At 46.8% G+C, this 13671-nt stretch overlaps 1 protein-coding gene across 6 annotated transcripts in view; it reads right to left on the bottom strand.

Moving 5' to 3' along the window:
* Chi (LIM domain-binding protein 2 Chi) overlaps positions 1 to 6696 on the bottom strand; it is a 76842-nt gene extending 70146 nt beyond the window's left edge. For 5 of the 6 annotated variants that reach the window (XM_077403100.1, XM_077403098.1, XM_077403099.1 and 2 more), the window contains exon 1: positions 3882 to 6696. In XM_077403100.1, the coding sequence (XP_077259226.1) occupies positions 3882 to 4759 (878 nt within the window). In that variant the 5' untranslated portion in view covers positions 4760 to 6696. The remainder of the gene's footprint in view (positions 1 to 3881) is intronic. The other variant, XM_077403102.1, reaches the window with a different exon arrangement.
* Between the last annotated feature and the right edge of the window lie 6975 nt (positions 6697 to 13671).

The raw sequence follows: 13671 nt of genomic DNA, 5'->3' as shown, positions 1-13671 counted from the left end.
TAATTTTCAAAAAAATTGCACACTGCTGTAGCAGAAAAATTAACGATCCAAAGTTGATTCAGAGAAATAATTAGAGACATATAGAAGAATGCTGCGACATTAAAGCAACATATCTCCTAGGTGAGACAATGGTCTGGGTTTTTCCAAGTTACGAAGTTGCACATATGTTATTAAGAAGCTCAGTCAAGTGTTGCAAGCTAGTAGCAATTCAGCGACAGTATACATAAATGCGGGTCTTCTTATCTGCATTACATATCGCGATTAATCTTGCGAGACGATACTACCCGAGTTTAGCTCGATTAAAAGCAAATTCTCTCAGAAAAATACGTTTGCGCGAGACATCTTAGAGTCGGTCGAAAAATACTTTAATAATCACGCTTTAAAACTTTTCATAAAATTTCATGATAAAGAAGCTTCATGATGAAGCATTAAGGCAAAACTCCTGACAAAACACTCGGCGTGACGGTCAATCAGAAATTACCAGCGATGGCGGGGCTTGAACGTTTCGCGTATGTTAAGTGGAATTGTCGGGTACGAACATACCTACTTAAAAAGAAAGCTTTGGCCACAACTCTGTGAGCAAAGTAGCATCGTCATTCGTACAAATGTACCAGGGTGGAACGCTTATGTTAATGAGCCCGTGCGATTACCAGACAGGGACGGTGAGCGTAGAGATGATGCCGAGGTGATAGAGACGTCCAGACCGGATACGAAGAAGGCCGAGGAGGAGAAGTACCGGATAATCGTCGTCATGCACATACCGAGGTATCGACGTTCTTAACCCCCGACTACTTTTTCCTCCGCAAGGCGAGCCCCGGCGAAGGAGGAAGTCGCGGACGGACGTGCATGCACACCTGCGCCAGGGGCACCTCCCACCTGCGGGGCACCTGAGACACACCGAGAGATACCGCGAGACGAAGACGACTTCTTTTTCGACGCACCTGACCGACAGCGAGCCACTCGCGTATATATCTGGTGAAACCGATAGTCGTTTTTCTCCAATCTCGCGCATGATTTTACATCCGAATTTCACCTAAGAAAACGGCTACTGCTCGAGAGCAAGTTCTATTTTCGCGGAGAAGCAGATGGAGTCTGCTTTTTATTACGTGTCTTATTATAAACTCGCGTAAACGAGCGAATTTTGGGCGGGCCAATCGGTCGATTTTAATGGCTATTGGAAACGTGGTTTTTGGCCGAACCTGCGTTGAGATCGACGATTTAGCGATCATATTATTCAGAAAATCTTCGCAGACTTTTTTGCGGATATCTATACATTGTATTATTCTCAACCGTGTTGCGCGGAGCCAACTGTGCAACGGTGACCAGGAAGATCCTAGCCGAGGTAACGGATTCTCGGGGTATACTGTTACTACGCCTGAGAGAACGTACTAGTGAGCGACTACCGGACGATTGGCACGGAACGAAGTATCGAGCCGTAAAACAATTGTCTAAAAATACCCGCGGTGGAAAAAACTCGCCGGCCCGTGATCGAGTCACGGGATAATCTTGAACCAATCGAAGACAAGCCGTGAATAATCTTAACTTAATATTGTGTCCGGATGTTTCCTATCCGCTACCCCTTTCAATTTATTCTTCTCCGTTCGGATTATACGATGCGCTGGAATGGCTTTTCGACGATAAATTTAATAGGCATTAAAATAATTATATACGTATACAAATATACTCATTTAGAAATCGTTATAAAAACATCAAACAACGTATTTTACCGTTAAGAAATATTAGCGCACATTAATCGCAAGTGACCGTGCATCTTCCCACTTTTTATCCAATAATTTATACAATGTAACGCTATTGTGTTCTTGCAAAAAAAATTGTAGATTATGATCTGATTCAGAAAAAGAGATAGAAAAAGAACGCATGGTCACAATAAATGTGTAAACTTTTTGTCACCGTTCTGTTCTTCACCGGTGGTATCGATTACACGCTGAAAAATTACTTTATCGATACTTATTTTTTCTCCAGCCCGAAGCAAAGCGATTGCTCGGAGCGATCTAGAGAAAAAACTCGATACGTGTGGAGAATTTATCGTTGATTAGAAAATAATTTCATATGAATATTGGAGCGTGTCGCGATTATCCGCGAGGCAGAGAACTAAGATAGCGCACAAGCGGCGGCAAGTGCTGAGCTTCGCGGGAGATTCCTTCGGCCACGCGATACAATTTTTCGTGAAACCTCGCGTGACTACTTTCCAACCCTCCCCCTTTCCCTCCTCCATCTACCCTTCCTCGCGCGAGCCCGAGAAAAAGTTTACATACGCCTTCACGCAAAGTTCCACCCCGACTGGCGAGACGCACGTGCGAGTGTTCTTTCGCGTGACGGCGAACTGTTATGGCCGGTATGTGTGTGACGACAGATTACCTATTTATATCACTGTACAGGGCGTCTCAGAAACTTCACGTTTTCTATAAAACATGGAAATAAAATTTAAAAAATATATATCGAGGTGTAACAAGATTTCAAATGACTTAAAGGAATTGAATGTTAAAACGACTGAATTAATTAATTCCAATGTCGAAATACAAATAAATAACGAAAAACTTCAATTTATCTTAAATCTGGCTTACTTCAATAACATTTTGATTTAAAAATTTAGATAAAAGTATCGACGATCAGTGCGCTACTCTCGTTGAGTAGCAATCAATTTCAAATTTATTAAAAAGTTAGCAATTGAAAGAAAATTTCGGATAAATCCTGTATAATTCGATTTCTCCCTCCCCACAGCAATCCGCGAAATTGCCTTTGAAATATCGAAGATCTTTTCTTCGGAGAAAAATAAACGGAAACACGCAGCGGTTTTTCGATGTCGAGCGCGATATCGGCGACGCATGTATTTATTTTCACGTATGATCGAGTATGCAAATTATTCCTTCTGTCGTAATTTTGACGTTTATGCCACATTCATTACAGTTGCTATGGCAGGAAAGCACTATTAACCGTATCGATCTTATGAAACGCCTGCCAAAAACGCGATGAAAAATTTGTTCGCGACTAGAACGTAATATCGATTTTATACGCTAAAATCTTGGAATCACGCTCTTTCCAGCATAATCCCGTAATCATCAGACAATTGAAATAAAAAAATTAACATTTAGAAAAACGAAGAACCGTAATCGATCATATCAGTCTGTCGGTAAACCACTAATCCAAGAAAATCGCAATGCAGATCGCATAAAACTATTTTTAGAATCATCTTGCCAAGTCAAACAGTCATAAAATCTTGTTTGTTTCTAGTAATGTGAGTCATGAAGAAAATCGCGATTTTCGAAAAAGAATTAAACAATAAAATATTAAAATTTAATTTAATTCGAACTTTGCTTTTATAATGCGAAATGTCACATTTGTATGCGATAGAATAAATCTTGAAATCAATTATGTACATCTTATGGATTATCGTTATGTTTTATATAGAATGTGCCTATTGTCATCAATTTTCGTTTAATTTTATACAGACAATCAAAGTGTTAATACGTTTTAATATGTCTTTTTAGATCGTCAAGTACATAAAGTTTAATCCAATATTGAAAAGCACAAGTATAATAAAATAAAAATAACAGTTTAAGTAAGATGATATAAAACATCTCAGTTTATATATATATAAATATATAGAAATTATTAAACAGCTTTTTTATAGCAATATTAATTTCAAATTTAATAGTATGAATATGTAATTAAAAAATGTTTAATTCCGATCGAAAAATTGGGATTTACAACAGCTTCTATCGCCTCTCGAAACTTTGGGGCGACAATCGACAGAGTCGTTGGTCGCAATTCTTTCTTCCCTTCCCGCCCTATTACCACCTCCGCTTCCGTAAGATGTCAAACGTATCAAACGCATCGCATTGGCCCCCTCGCGAATTTACCTGTTGTAGTAGTGCGACGGAAAAGGCTGGCAGTTGAAGAACGGGTCGTTGTGCAAATGCGGTTGTCCAGGTACCCCTGGTCCCTGCGGATGCGCGTGCGGGCCCATCGGGCCGCTGGGTCCGGGGCCGCACATACCGGGCGCGCCTTGGGGCTGCATACCGGCCGGCCCCATCATGCCGGCCGGCCCCATCGGATGTTGCGCCGCTGGATGATGCGGCGAGCCGACCATGTGGGGCCCCGGATGATGGGGATGGGGCGAGGGTCCGCCGCCCCCCATGTGCGGGTGAGGCGTGTGGGGCGAACCGCTCATCATACCGTGGGGCGGCATCGGATGGGGACTCGGCGATGCGCCGTTGAGATGGGGCGCCGCGCTAACCCCGCCGTGCGGGGTCGGCGGCCCGCCGTGCGTCGGCGTCGTCGCCGGCTGCGGCGGCGGCAGACTCGGCGGTCCGCCCGGGCCCGTGCCCGCGAGTGGCGGCAGTGGGCCGTTCGCCATGTTGTTGAGCTGCGTGAGCGATGCCGCCGCCGACGCCATCGCCTGCAGAGGATTCGTGGCGCCGCTCGCCGTGTTGATGCCTAGGTGGTGATTGCTGTTGGCGATGTTGTTGGGGTTGCCGCCGCCGAGCGAGTTGTTGCTATTGCTGCCGCTGTGGTTAATGCTGTTGGGGTTGACGTTGCTGTTGCTGTTAGTGGCGACGCCGCCGCCAAGGGATTGCAAGGACGGCGGCAGCGGTGGCGAGCCGGCGGGGGGCGCTGCCGGGCCCCCGAGGCACCGGCCCGACGGACCGGGGGCGGTTACGCTGCTGGGAGCTACCGGCACGCCGGCGTGGAGTGGGATTCCACCTGGAGGGCGCTGTGCCACGCTCACCGCCGGCATCACTCCCCCCTCCACGGCGCTCTTCACCCTCTCCTCGAACTCCCGCTGGGATTTGGACTAGAGGACGAAGCGTGTTCCTTCTTCTCTCTCTCTCTCTCCCTCTCTTTCTCCTTTCGCCTCTTCACTTTCTCCTTTCCTACCACGTTCCTTTTTCCCGCTTTCGTACAATATCTCACTCTTCTTTCTCCGTCACTGTTTTTCCCGCTCTTTTTCCTTCCAAATTTTCCGGTCTTGCCCGAGTTTGGATGACAAGTTTAAAGCACAACTTTCCTCAGACATGTGCAGCAACCACCACCACCTCGAGTGTTTTGTATCCTCCAAATATACGCACTACGAATTTTTTTCAGTCTTGAGATCGCCTTGAAATCGATTACATCTTCGAAACTCCCGTTCCTCGAAATGCCGACACGACGTTGCTTGATTCCTCTGTCACGATCACTGCGAAGGGACGTTACGTATCACTGCACATCGTAGGAGTATCCTTCCCCGGCGTAAACGAGGGGGGAGTCACGCGTTACCCCGAGGTGCACATCGGACGGAAGGTATCGCGGCGGACTTATGTTTACACGTTAACGCAATCACCCTCACTGTATCGCTGAACTCGTGGACGATCCCGGAGAACCTCCCCCACACAATCAAGCGAACAAAAATCTTTCACATATTACCCCACGTGTGAAATAACGGCCCACCTCTGTTCTCGTCTCAAAAAAGGAGCAGCTCTTTTCGCGTGCCCCTCGCGTCTCCCGGTCACTCGACGCGAGTACTCACTCCTCGCGGATCCTCCCGGGCCCGCTTTTACTCGACGAATACACACGCGCGGCCATGCGTGCGTGCACGCGCGCTCGCTCGCGAGAGTATACCTCCGTTCTGTTTATATATACGTCGGGGGGCGCCTGAATATATAGCGGGCGAGAGAGTACACTCCGATCGCGTGTTCCGAAACGCGCGGTTACGACATGCTCGGCACGCAATCACCCGGTCACGATAAGAGGGGGAGAGAGTTAATGCCACTGGCCAACGACGACGCGTCCGCTGCGGCACGTGGCCGTCACGTCGTGTCGGTCGGTGTCGCGACGCGCAGCAGCGGCAGCAGCAACAGCAGCATCAGCAGCATCAGCAGCAGCACCTACTTTGCGGATCAGCGCCGCTCGCCGCCAGCCGGCCATCCTCGCGCGCCCGAGAGAGAGATCACCCTCCTCCCTCCTACCCGCTTACTACCGCCGCCACCTCCACCTCCCCCCCGGCACCTACACGCGGCACGCCGCTACCCAACACACCGCGCCGGCTGCTGCTCCCGCGGGATGATCCCTCGCATCCCTTCTCCCTTCTTACCCCGGCCCCCCTCAGTCGCCACTCGGCGACCCGAAAACCAAACCGGCGCGAGCACGCCGCTGCTCCCCGACCGACCGCGTCACGCGTCCCGGCATTCTCTTCGCGTTCGCGCCTCGGCGACACAAAAAACTCTTTCTCTCTCTCTCTCTCTCTCTCTCCGGGCGGACACACCGGCTAACGACGGTCACACACTTTCGTGATTTACCTTCAAGTCGTACGCGCCGGTTTTCCAACTCATTGACTCGCTCGGATTCAGGCCGACTCTCTTTACTCTTTTGTTTACCTCGACGTATACACACGGCTCCGAATTGACGCGCGCGCGCGCGCGCGAGGCTCTCTCTCTCTCTCTCTCTCTCGATTCACCAAAACCACTCGTCTAATGTCGCGACGATTTCATTCACGGGGAACGCGCTCGGCGTACACTCCCGGCGTAAACACTTGCAAACGTATTCCAACGCGATACGACGGGGACAAAGGTGGATAGAACGCGACGAGAGCGCGTTGCCGCCGCGCGTTGCGCGTTACCACGACGACGTACGGCGCGCGAGCGGCTGAGAACGAAGGATACCAAACTCCACGAAGGCGCTCGCGTTACTGAGGAGTTGAGGAGCGGCAGCGGCGGGCGCGACGCGCGACGGCGCAGCGGTCGGCTCTCTTCGGCTGCTGCCGAGTGCCGAGGACGCTGCGCGCCGAGCGGCGTGGCGGGGAGCGACGCCAGAGGGGAGGGGGAGCGAGCGACGCGCGGTAGAGCGACGAGAGCGAGTGGGGAGAGAGAGGGGTGGAAGATCGTGGGACCGCCGTCGTTCGGGTGGTAGATCGGAACACGAAGGTAGAGGGAGGGGGAGGGGGGAACGCAGAGAGAGAGAGAGAGATGCAGAGATGCCGGGCGGCGAGGGAACCTCATGCACGCGATGTTGCCCGCGAGAATGAAGAAGGTGGTGTGGAGAGGGGTGCCACGTGAGCGCCCGACGCCCGGCGTCCACGCAAAACGGCGGACACGGTCCCAACCTCACGTGTGTCGTGTGCCCGGCGAGAGAAACCCCTTATTTCCGAAAGGATTTCGGGAACTCGAGAGCGACCGGCGCAAGCTGCTTCGTCCACTTGCGGAGCGGAGCGGAGTTTGATAAGGCTGATATGAAACTTCGGAGTAGGAAATATCTAGGAAATATCGTGCTGCTCGTGCGAGTTCGTGTTCGGAATTAATTTACAGGCGGTTGATGAATTCGGTTGAAATTGCGTGGAGTGGCGTAATTTTTCTTTCCCTTTTGTTTCTTTCTTTAAAAAAAAAAAAAAGCTAAATTGCTGTTTAGTCCGGGGTGTCGTGCGTGTTAGCATAGCCTGATCGATCCTGTCATATTCGTGTGTTCCGATTTCTTCGTCACGTGTGAATCGTGTGATGCCTATAAAGAGATTACACAGATATATCTTTTTTTCTTCCAATCCGTAAATAGAACTCGCGAGGTATAATAAAGCACTTCCCTATAGCAACGTCGCGAGTTGCATTTAACGCGGCCGTGTTTAGGAAATTCGAACGTACGTACGTATACGGGATGTGGCCGCGTAACGAGATCCGGAAACGCCAGTGTCCGATTCCGTTTGGTAAATTGTTGCTCGTGAAGGAGGAAGTCGGTATCTACGGTCAAAGTCGGCGGGTGGATACGAGAAGTTTCACTTTCCGTGCGATTCGAATCGCTCGGGCTTTCCCCGCACTTCTCCCCCCCCCCTCCTCCCCTTTCCACCTTCTCCGTTTTCTACCTTCTCGTAAGGATTGATTCGAGGGTGTCCGCTAGGATCACCGTAGTCCGGAAATCCGATTCATCGTAATCGGGGTCAAGTTGAACGTATTTGTACGGCGCGCGAGGAAGAAGAATCACCCTTCGCCCGTCTTGACGTGCACCAACGTGCCGAATTGACCAATCGATCCACGAGCGTAAACACCTCGCGCAACTGCGCTCACCGGAAAATTCGTCACAGTTCTAACATTATTTCGTTCATACATCTTTCGGATGGTATTAGAATAATAAAGCGGAAAATAATGAAGAAGAAAGTCCTAATCGTAAGCGACTCTTCCAAATATATCTACATCTGGAAGTGTGACTCTTGTCACACGGACTTTTTAATATAATTTATGCAATAATTTAATAATTTAATAATTTATTCATATAATTGAATTTAATATTGTTTATAACTGCCTAGTCTAGTCATGTTCCTTCGATTTGAAATGAGAAATCGAGGAAATACATTTTTTAAATAATTTTTAGAAACTGTACGGTTTGAAACAAAGTTAATCTTACCGTGATAGCAACGTGCGGCAACGCATTCGATGCGCGAGATGGAGATTTAATACAGAAATCCGCTGATTTGCGGTAGGAAAATCGCATTTTGAGGCATTAAGCACCGGATATTTTCCCGATACAGTGAAAATGTTCGTTGTTACCGAACCCGTGTCATCCGCAAACCGAAAGGTTGTTCTCTCGAAAACACGGGTCAATTTTCGTAGCCGTGTGCAATTTCGATTTCTTTCTCGCGATTGCCACGAGGAAAATCTCGCGAATCACGAATATCGAACTCGCGCGGGATGTCAGTTCATGCGCGCACAGCGACAATATGAAATAAAGAAATTCGATATTTACAGCGCATATTACAGATACGTCAAATGCGATATAAAATCGTAACAAAATTCTACAATTAATGAAAAATGTGTATAACTTGATTATTGTACAATATTCTTATACAAAGTTATTCAAAGTTTACATGGTTTACTTTGCGGCAGACAGATTTGAAATTAATACAAATGAATTAATAATCGCAAGAAATATCCGCGGATTTGAAGTCCAACGACTAACGAAAGCCTCATCCGCGACAACCGTTGTGTACGCCGTTTTTTCTGAACGCCATGCCAAAAAAGCCGCGCCAAAAGAAGCTTATACTAATTGGATCACCGATAAAGTAATTTCGGATTAAAAAGTAATCGATCCGCCGCGTCGCCGTTCTCGCAGTTGCGGGTAAGAGAACTGCGAATCATTGTGCAGCGGACGGCAGATTAAAGTGAATGAAGAAAGATATAGAAAAGACGGAAAATTGTATAAAAATCCGCAGTTGGAGATTCGAATGCCGCTGGAATTATTCGATTACGTTTCTTCTATTTCGTCGTCTAACACGCGATTTAATGCTTATTGTAAGTAATCAATTTTTAGTTGGTAAGAAACAAGATAGAGGATACTCCAATCCATAAAGATATTCCAATAAAAATAATATAGGATTATAACTGTAAAGAATTATAAAGCAAAACAATTGTATATTCTACATTCTTTGAAAAAATGTTTGATTACAGCATATTTCGCTATCTCGGTAATAAGTGGATTTCGAAAAAAGTGCAAAATTCTGAAATGGCATGGCGTATGATGCGATCGAACTAGACGAGTTCGAAACAATATATAAATAAGTCAACAACTGCTTCGCGATCTAAGTTGATCGTAGCATGGAGTAAAGGACTCAGGTAACTCCAGTGCCTGGCTACGTAGGTAGAGTTTGAGATAAGAGGTATCATTGTCCGTGCGGAGAGGCCGCAGGTCGACCGCTTACAAAGCGCTGGAGAATTTCCGGATATCTTTCACCGTTTAACGGAAAATACGCTGTAATCCTTTTGACCTTCACCTTCTCAATTCAAAGATTCTTCGCTTGTTTGTTGGAGAAAGGGGGGGGGGAAGAAATAGGAAGAGAGAGAGAGGGACGTCATTGATATATTTAACGCATATTTAACTCGTCGTCGCAAAACATCAGCGTCGAAAATAGAATGACTCGCGGCATTCAGGCATAAAACTAAACGCGATCACAGGCATCTTTTTTTTTTTTTTTTAAGAATCAGAATCGCGCCAGTCTAGAACCCGTTACCATAATAACATTCTCTACTTCTCGATCCCGAGTTCATCGAACTTCTGCGTTACCTCGCTGATTTCCTTTCGTTCACTACAAATTGTTTCGCGATCTCCAACGATAATTAGCAATTCGTTCACCGGATTAACAAAAAATCTTGACATCATGATCTTTGATTCTCCAAAGGGCAACTACTTCGATCTCGAGAATCTCTTTCTTAGATTTTTTTTTTATCAACGAACGAGTGAGAGAGATGACGCTTGCTTTAAGATTAAAATAAAATATTTTTTTTTACGTAGATGATGTTTCTAGTCCACACATCACGTACGACCTACGGGTAGCCTGTGGCTCAGTATTAGAAGAAAGAGGCAGTGGTTGGTGTGGGGATGGACTACCAGGAATTCTCCAGGACCATTAATCTGTTTCAGTGTGACACCCGGGGTCTTCTCTCCCCCAACTTTCCCTTTTGTTCCCCTATAAGCCCCTTGTACCCCTGCTCACGGTCTTGGCCGGATTCGAGACAGGTAGGCATACCTAACCCAGACCCGTCTTGACCCAAGGGAAACGAACGACGTTCTTGTACGAGCATTTGTAATGGATCGAGTAGTTTCGATACGATACCAATGTTCAGTACTTATTCACTTATTGTTCCGTTTTCGAAAACGAGCAAAGGTGAATAATGTGTGAAACGACGCTAAATCGCCACAAGGGGAGGACATGCTTATCGTCGAACGCACTGATTTCCGGTGGATCCGGTGGACAGGGTATAGCCGCGAATGGCACCTGTTTTACCTGGGCTCGCAAAAACGGGTTACGCTTCGAGCGAGAGAGGCTCCTTTTTCCTTGCGGTAGATCGACCTCTCGGTGGATCTATACCCCGGCATAATTGATCACGGACGGCGGAGCGAGCGCCTGCGTAAGAGCGATGTGGTACTTTGTGCCTCTTTCACGCTGATTTGTGGTTTGCACCCCGGCACGGCACGCAGGTTGGCCGAGCGAGCGGTGGGAGTCGATTATCTCTCCCTTCGCGGAGAGAGCGAACCGCTCACGTATCACGTCTATACATGACGTACGGCGTGTATTTACCTTCGCGCTTCGCGGCGAGTTAATGCCTGACGGCTTCTTCGGCAGCCGCGCGAATATGTATACGCAGTTGAAAAAGAGTTCGCCGACACGATTGTAGAGAAGCTCGTAAAAGAATTGTATGGATATCACAACCGATGGAAGAATTGTATTATAGAAAATATTAACGAATGTTTTTTTAACAGACAAGATAATATAATTCTCGTATATAAGAAAAAACTGGATGGTATTTCTAATATTTCTAAGAGGAGTTATTCAGTTTGAGAATTTAAAGTATTTTATAAGGAATTACTAATATATTAACAATATAGTATATTATTACTATAATAAATTAATAAAGAATGACAAAATCAACTAATGATGGATCTTAGTTGGTAATTTTTCAATTAAGATTAATAAACCTATTTGATAATTATAATTATTCAGCAAATCTAAACTGATTTCAAGTTAAAATATCTAAACACGATTATTTTCAAGGTAATTTACAGAATCCATATAAAATCGAAGATCGGTTTTATTCCAGGAGAATGGATCTCCCCGCGGGAGCTATACACACACGTTTCACCTCGAATCCATCAAAATGCCACGCGCCAAGTCTCCTCGGAGCTATCGAAGGCTCCGACGAAGCGAATCCTTACGCGACTCCTCGAAAGTTCGTCGTTCGGGGCCGGCACGCTCGCGCGCGATCGGGACCGGCAAGTAGACCAGCGGGCGTCGCTGAAGAAGAAGGAACAATTAGAGGCCAAATAAAGACGAGGAGAGTCACAGTCGAGTGGGTTCGCAACGAGCGTGTGTGTGATTTCGGTCACGCCGCGCGCCTGTACGTTGACCTCCGCTCGACAGGAGGAACGGAGCGGGGGAGAAAGAAGAGTAAAAGAGACGACACACGGCAGAATGAGAGAAAGAAAGGAAGAGAGAAGGGAAAAAGGGGTAAGGAGGGACCGAGAGGATAGCATTTACTCAGCGTTCGTTTCTCTCCCCTCCCTCCCCGGTCGAGAGAGCCCTTCGACTCACCTCGATTCGAACCTCGCTCGTTGCCACCATCGGAGAGACAGGCCGAGGAAAGGAGACGGAACGCGGACACGCGTTTGAGGGAAAAGACGAGGAGACAGCGTGAAAGAGAGATAGAGAGACCCTACGAGAGAGACAGAGCGCGCGCGAAGCAGCCGAAGCAGAGCGGCGCGAGCAAGTCGGGGATACGTCGTGGAGGCTGAGAACTCACTCTTCGAGAGACCGAGCAGCAACCGGCGGTATATACGTTTCTCTGTATGCAGGTAAAAGAAAGAGAGGGAGGGAAAAGAGAGGAACTCATTCTCCGTGTTCGATGATGTACGCATTCGTGAACAGCCGGGAAAAACTTTGTTGTCGCCAATGCCGGAAAAGCGGTCATCACGGCCGCGCCACGTGGCCGTTGAAAAATAATGCACCATAAGTGGCCAAGATTGTTTACGCGGAGACGAATCTCGTGAAAGTCTCGCAGTGAAATGAAATTTCAACCGAAAGGATCTCGGGAAACGTGAATACTTGGCGAGATTGCACGAAAACCGTGTCGCTAATATAGCCACCGTTCCTTTCCGCGATGAACTAAAATAGAGGACGGCCGGGACGATCATTTTCTTGTGTGAACAGATACTATATATCGCTTTAGTATTCGCACAATTCACAGAACGGTGTGTTAGGGTGCGTTTACGCTGGAGCAATGATAAATGATAAGAACGGCGATACTAGCGAAGCAGTGGAAATAAATGCATTGATTTATATGTAAGTGTTTATATTATATATTACATACAAATCAATGCATTTATTCTCGCTGGCTTCGCTGATATCGCCATCGCCGCTCTTATCCTTTATCGCTGCTCCAACATAAGCAATAAACGAGCTACTGATCTTTGAAAGAAATATTTTTCATAACAGCTATATAATCATTATTATTTTAATAATTACTAATGCTTATTTATAAACTGACTTATAGCAACCGCAAATTATTAAAATAAAAAAAAACAACGTTAATTATAGAGAGGTACATATAAGAGAGAGATGTGATGAAAAATTTCTTTTCCACAAGGGAATAATTTTTACTAATGCTGTGTGAACGCCGCGTTAGAAAATTGTATTGCATCATCATTGATGAAGCAGCGAGAAAGAATGCGAGACCGCAACATGGTACCGTCGTAAGAAGCAGACCGGTATACGCGGCTTGCGGCATTACCGAACGATTACACGCATCAATGCCGAGTCAACGTACGAAAATATTCCCTTTTATCAAGACATCGCGGTTCGCTCCGTTTACCTTCAGAAGGTCCTCGCGTGCCAGCTACGATCGGTTACCCTCGCAAATAAAGTGCGGTACTAAAAATACGGGCGTAAATCTTTTCACACCGCTGTTCGTTATCGTCTGTGTTTTCTTTTCTTCTCACCGACACAATCGCAGTTTCCTCGTTAACGTGAGAAATTATGTTTTTTTTTTTTTCTGTCGTTGACGCACATCATCGCGCGTCGCCGGATCGATAAAAGTAAAGCTTTGTACACTTTTTGACAAGATATATAGATATCAATTCACAGTGACGTGTCGTACAACTTGGCGGCCGGCTCAAATTAAATAATCCAAAAAAAAATATCGC

This window comes from Temnothorax americanus, unplaced genomic scaffold (genome assembly GCF_048541705.1).
Source record: "Temnothorax americanus isolate GAGA-0224 unplaced genomic scaffold, ASM4854170v1 Scaffold17, whole genome shotgun sequence".
Classification (NCBI taxonomy): Eukaryota; Metazoa; Arthropoda; class Insecta; order Hymenoptera; family Formicidae; genus Temnothorax; species Temnothorax americanus.
The sequence above is the reverse complement of the archived record's forward strand: the minus strand, read 5'-3'. Positions and strand labels throughout refer to the sequence as shown.